General features: G+C 36.2%; 1 protein-coding gene across 1 annotated transcript; it reads right to left on the reverse strand.

Annotated features, from left to right (window-relative positions):
* Positions 1–1,506: 1,506 nt before the first annotated feature.
* Positions 1,507–4,767, reverse strand: LOC143768716 (phospholipase A2 inhibitor and Ly6/PLAUR domain-containing protein-like). The gene is made up of 5 exons (XM_077257368.1): positions 4,659–4,767; positions 3,878–3,994; positions 3,647–3,793; positions 2,187–2,336; positions 1,507–2,014 (listed from the first exon to the last, which is right to left on the reverse strand). The coding sequence occupies exons 1-5, from the start codon at positions 4,708–4,710 to the stop codon at positions 1,848–1,850; spliced, it is 633 nt and encodes a 210-aa protein (XP_077113483.1). The 5' UTR covers positions 4,711–4,767; the 3' UTR covers positions 1,507–1,847.
* Positions 4,768–6,147: the final 1,380 nt, after the last annotated feature.

Below are 6,147 nucleotides of genomic sequence, written 5' to 3' on the forward strand. Positions count from 1 at the left end.
TGTTATTCATAAGTAGAGTTTAATTTTTATTCCCTGGACTTGCAAGTTCCTTGAAGGCATTTGTCATGAAAGATCCCACTTAATTATGACCTTTGATCGCCTGTCCTGCCGCCCTGTTCTACGGTTGCTTTCTCAGGACTTGCCGCATGAGTAGATCTGTGCAGGTCCTGTTCTGCTTTCTATATCACCCTTTACTGATAGATCATTGTCAGACAGGGAGAAAAAGACCTGTGTGGCCACATGGTTCTCTCAGTTATCGGGAAGGCCGAGTCCTGCAATGCTATGTGTCGTTATCCTGCTGAAGCGATGTTTCTGCTTTATGCCATGTATGCAACAGAATGTGACTTGAAAAGTTACAGATACTCGATTATGCACCGAAGCTGTATATGCAAAATGGTGTGACAGTATTTAGTGAAAATGATGTCATCAGTTGCTCTATTTTCTACAAGCATTTGAATCAATAAAGATTTTTGTGCAAAAACGTATTAGGTGTCGAGTTCCCACCGCTGCACAGGGGGAATCTCCAACCTTCTCCACTACGGTCTCCCATTCTCCTCCAGCCACAGTGGACCCTGCTCAGCAGAGATGTCAATCCAAGTGTCTGGCTCAAGCTGATACTGTGCACTTAGGTACTACTACCTTTCTTTTCGTTTTGTTTGAGTGTGATCAGGGCAGGTGTATAGCCTTTAGAATTCTGGCACCTCCAGAGAGGAGTTTGATTGAATTCAGGGCAGATGTTAATCCTTTATAATTCCGGCACCTCCGGAGAGGAGTTTGTGTGCGTGCACACGCTGTGTATGTGTCCACTACCTGTTCCCTTGCCCCGGAGAGGGTAGCATTCTCCTGTGAAGTTAACAGGGTTCGTGTTTAGCGCCATACCTGCTCTGTTGCTGTGTGTGAATGACACAGCTCTACTGCAGAGCATCTTTTTGTTACTGTGTGCGATCGACACATCCTCGTGTGCTATACACTGAGTGACATTTAACTCAGTGCGAGCTAACTAGCGCCCGCTGTCTTGTTCCGCCATTGTTCATACTAGCTGCAGTTTTCCATCTCTGCACGGTGGACCACGGGTTGCGATCGCCCTTCATCTTAATTTATATTTAGTGCGATCCACCAACCCTAACATCCAGTACATTAGGTTATGGTTTTCTGTTGATATTTTTACAATTTAGTTTATATATGCATTTGTTTTTGTCTGATGGATATCTCAAATTGTTATGGCACAAATATGTGCCTTCGTTCGTTAGTCATCGCTCAATATTGGAGTACGTTTATTTCACTATTTTAATATAGACACTTGTTGGGGACTTTTTTCAAAAAGGTACTGGTCAGTTGGAAAGTGTTATTTGAACAAAAACCTTATCTTATACCATCGAGGATTCTTCATTCCCACAATTGCAGCCCAGGTAACATGATATTTCCATTAAAGTAAACAATTTGCGTAACATCAGTTTAATCTTAGATATTTTGACCTTCCATGAAATTACACAGGGACAGCACATTGCATAGTGAGCATTTATTGAAGTGTTCAGATCATAACATATTAAAATAAATCTTAGGAAATCATCAGAAATGGATTGGTTTTATTTTTGCATTCTGAGCAGTTTATGGGTTTACAGGTTTTAGCTAGACCAATGTTATACAATTTATAGCTCCTGGGATACAAAAACTACCAGTATAACATATGTGAAGATGTTGCACATTCCGAAAAATAATGTTTGGTTTACATCTTAGTCTTTAATAAAGTCTCTCAACTCCCGTATGCAAAGCCAAGAAATAATATGGAACATGTTATACATTGTATAGTTCTATAACATTTGTGATTCCAAAAAATCAAAAGAAAATCAATAAATTGAATGTTTAATCATTAGATCATTCAATTTTATGAAAGGATCAGTACAGTTCAGGAGAAATCTTTTTTTTTCTGTAATCGCAATAGAGCCGCCAAAGATTGCTTTGCAGGCAGCACCAGTAATACAGCCTTTAACAGAATATTTAATACTCTTTACACCTGTAGACACAAAAACAACATGAATCATTAGGAAAAAAATGTTGTAGTAGCCATATTCTAATTACTTCATGCAGAAACATTTCTTTATTACACTATTATATGCTTTATTTTTTTTATTGTATCTGCAGTGGGCAATAAAATGTCCACATACTTTAAGAAATATTTTACTCACCAAAAACTATTGCTTCCGCCCTATACTCAAAACATCTGTCCATGGCTCCAGTGCACTCCACCATGTGGTGACCTTTACATTCTTCCACAGTTTCCGTACAGTAGGCGGATGGACATAGTTTACCATTTGGTGTTGAATCATCTGTAGGAACTGGAGAAATAAATACAATTGTTTGCATTAAATATTATCGTTTAGTTATAACTCATGGTCAAGAAATTGTTAATATCATTCCTTTATGTGGCTACTTCTTTATGACTTTGGTTCCAATTCTCTACCACGTAAAAACAAAGTATGAGCCAAACACACAAGCAGCACAAATCTTTCGACTCGACTATGCAATTTTTGTTTTTGCGTTTGTTTTTTCCTCCCCTTCTTCCAAGAGCCATTGCTTTTCTTTCTTTCGTCAATAAAGCCATATGAAGAATTGATTTTTTTTTCGAGGTGACTTTCACTTTTTAATAACTTCGTTAATTGTATCATGTGATGCACTGGAAAGTGGGAAAAAAATTCCAAGTGAGTTGAAATTGCAAAAAAAGGGCAATTCCAAATTTATTTACCTTGTTCACTGTATGGTAAAACTGACTTGGCAATATGATTCTCTAAGTCAATACAATTACCACATTTTTTTTTTATTTAAGTTGTAAAAAAAGTTTAGAAATTTGTAAAGAAAAATAAATTCACTTCTATCACCATTTTTCGAGACCCGTAACATTTTCATTTTTCGGGATATGGGGCTGTGTGAGGGCTTATTTATTCCTTGCACCCTGAGCTGATATTTTTATTGATACCATTTTGGGGTAGATATGATTTTATTGCAATGTAGAGTTGGCCAAAAATGCACAATTCTGGTGTTTTTATGTTTTCCTACTAACGCTGTTTACCAATCGGATTAATTTATTTTATATTTTGATAGATTGGACTTTTCAGAATGGAGCAATACCAAATATGTGTAGCTCTAATTTGTTTTTAATGTTTTATTTTTAATGGGGAAAAAGGGGGAAGGTCATCAACAGACAGCTAGATTAACCAGTCTAACAACCACGGCCAGAGCTACGATCCACCAGCGGCTGTTAGAGGCACAAGATGGCTGGTTAAAAGATGTGGGCTCCCAATGAAAGCCTGCATCAAATTCAGGGACACTACATATGACGTACATGTATGTCAAAGGTCGTGAAGGGATTAAACTTGAGAGGTCTAACCGTCAACAATAACTAGGTCTGTAGAGCATTTAAGCCTATGAACAAGAATATTTGTCTTGTGTTATTGCTACAAGTCTCAGTCAAGTTACAGATGTCCTGACCCAACCAGCCTTGTGTCCACCTAGGAATCTGTTGATTTGAGTCACAAGACCAGTGGTCAAAAAAATATGGTGTCTATATTGTCCTGTAAATCAGCACATTGACTGGGATCTACTCATTAGTCAAATATTACTCTACGATAAGCGACAATTTGTCACTCACGATCATATCCATCAGTGTTGCACAAGTTTCCAGAGCAGCAATTTGCATAAAATCGATATATAACATGTTCATAGCGTACTGAACCCTGGAGTCCACAAATAGATTCATTGGCACAGCCTTTATATATTGACTTCAAAAATGTTCCATCTATAAGAGAAGTAAATAGACATCATGAAACTTGAATTGAGGTGGTGATACATTTGTTAAAAGGAAGAATTGAGTTTTACTCACTGATGTAAAAATATTGGGAGACGATCATACATCCAGCTGCGAGACATTCAATCTCAGACACATTACATGTTGTTGAGTTATAGGACACACCCGACATACATCTATAGGAGGACAACACTGGAAACAAGAAGTAACAATCCAGTAATATTAAATAAAGACAGTCAAAAAGGGGAATTCAAGTGAAAAGGGGAATATTTTAGTTGTTATGAGAATCATATTTTTCATATTTGTAGTCAACGAGACTCGAGAAGAGCTTTAAGTCCCACTTGTACTTTATTGAAACTGACCCTTTTTTTTAGAAATATCTCTTATACAGTAGGGCTTGCTTTTACTCCATAAAATTTCACAAGTGTACCATTTTTTACATAACACAATTCTGTAACAATATCATGGCTCAGGAAAAATGTCTTGACGCAAAACTTTAATTGGACTTAAAAGTTTCAAGCACATCAAGTTAGCTTTCAAGTTACAATATAGTAGAGCCTCATGTAAGAAACTGCTACCTCTATAAAACTATCTTGAAAGGGGTGAATCTATATGGACACATCACTAGGAAAAGAAGAAATTAATCCTGTATTATTTGGGGGTCCATTTTTTAATAGTCTAATTTTTGCAACATTTTTTTCCAATTCTGATTATGGCTTGATGTCACCACATTAGCCAGAATGATTCTGAATTTGTATTTCACATTAGCAAATACTTGCTGAAAATGAAGTGGAAGCAATACATTAAAGTTGCCGACTATGTGTATATGCTGTCAACGGACTTTCTCTAGTCTTACCTGAGCCAACAAGAGCAGAGATCACGCAAAGCAAAGCGACCAGGTTCTTCATCGTGGATGAGCGGTGGCTTCTTGGATTCTCTTCTGCTCGTCCTGTTGACTGTACACCGGGATCATATACTGTAAATGCTCTATGGAAAGGTAAAGAAACTACAGTATTATGGGATAGATGGAGTATATCCTAAGGCACCATGGCACGCCATTATTTCCAAAGTAAATTATCCACTCGGCAAAGGTTAAAGTTCTGGCACAAAACAACAATGACGTGATGGCTGTTACAATGAGGAGTCCAGAATATCTGTCAATTTGATCTCGCCAAAAAGAGAATGCCGCGTCTTGTTTGTTTTTTGTGCAACTTTTATTATCTTAAAATATCTCTAGGAAATGTTTTGGGTGGATTTATTTGGTTTGTGTGCACAATCTTCTTATTCTTGACTTCTGTTTCAGAAATAAATTACCAATAGTGAACAATAGATTTCTTTTTTTATTCAAACGGTTCCAAAATCCTGGTCTGATTAATTCAGAAAATAAAGTCTGGAAGACAATACTGAGCCTTGGGCGCTACTAGTTGTAAAAGTCTAGATAGAATGAAAAGTGGCACCAAGAGAATGTAGAACAAATTTTTTATTCTTGAAAGTTACTTAAAGGTAAAAAAGCAGCAAAAAGTCAGGAAATGGGAGGTAAAGAGGCCATACATCATGTTTCAATGCTGGACCGGTATCTTCATCAGGCATCATCATATTAATTCATAGAATACTTATAAAGGGGTTGGAGCTGTTTTACGGATCCATAGCTTAGAAAGGGTTTATCTATTGTAGTGATTGTGAGATTGTTCCATTGTTATTTCATTTTTTGCATTATTTAAAATCCTTTTGTGTTGTGTTTATTTACAAAAATAATCAAAAGTCTGCAGAAAATATGGACGATAAAGTGCAGATTGTTAAATTTGAAAATTTCTGTTTCACAAAAAGAAAATTATACCTCTCAAATTGTTATTTACAAAATGTTACCAACTATCTACTGTATCTTAGCATTACTTTTTTTTCATTTAGTTTATTTTTAGGATAATTACACAAATAAAACTTTGATATTTTTCAAGACATTTTTCCATATGATGATGTCTGTAAAGTGCTGTGAAATAAGATGGTCCCTTACAAGCAAACCATGATATTGAAATACAAAAGAATATTATAAAAATTATTTTTTAGGCAACAATCCAGTTCCGATGCTATTTTTAGATGGGTATAACATATGAAACCATCCCACCACCTCAGAAAAAAATCACCGTAATTTAAAAATTGCACTTATTGTATTTAAAATATCATTTATTTATTTTGATATACTTTTAGAGTTTTCAAAATAAGTTAAGTAGTCTTATCATGTAACTATTGTTACACAGACTGCAACCAACTGCTCCTCGTGACTAGTGATGAGTGAATATACTCATTACTCGAGATTTCTCGAGCACGCTCGGGGGTCCTCCGAGTAT

The sequence above is a fragment of the Ranitomeya variabilis genome, chromosome 4, assembly GCF_051348905.1.
Source record: "Ranitomeya variabilis isolate aRanVar5 chromosome 4, aRanVar5.hap1, whole genome shotgun sequence".
NCBI lineage: Eukaryota > Metazoa > Chordata > Amphibia > Anura > Dendrobatidae > Ranitomeya > Ranitomeya variabilis.

Coding starts and splice junctions, on each gene's coding strand:
- LOC143768716 (XM_077257368.1), bottom strand. CDS start 4,710: ATGAAGAACCTGGTCGCTTTGCTTTGCGTGATCTCTGCTCTTGTTGGC. Junction 3,995..4,658: donor CTCTGCTCTTGTTGGCTCAG/GTAAGACTAGAG, acceptor TCTTGTTTCCAG/TGTTGTCCTCCTATAGATGT. Junction 2,015..2,186: donor GGCGGAAGCAATAGTTTTTG/GTGAGTAAAATA, acceptor TTGTGTCTACAG/GTGTAAAGAGTATTAAATAT.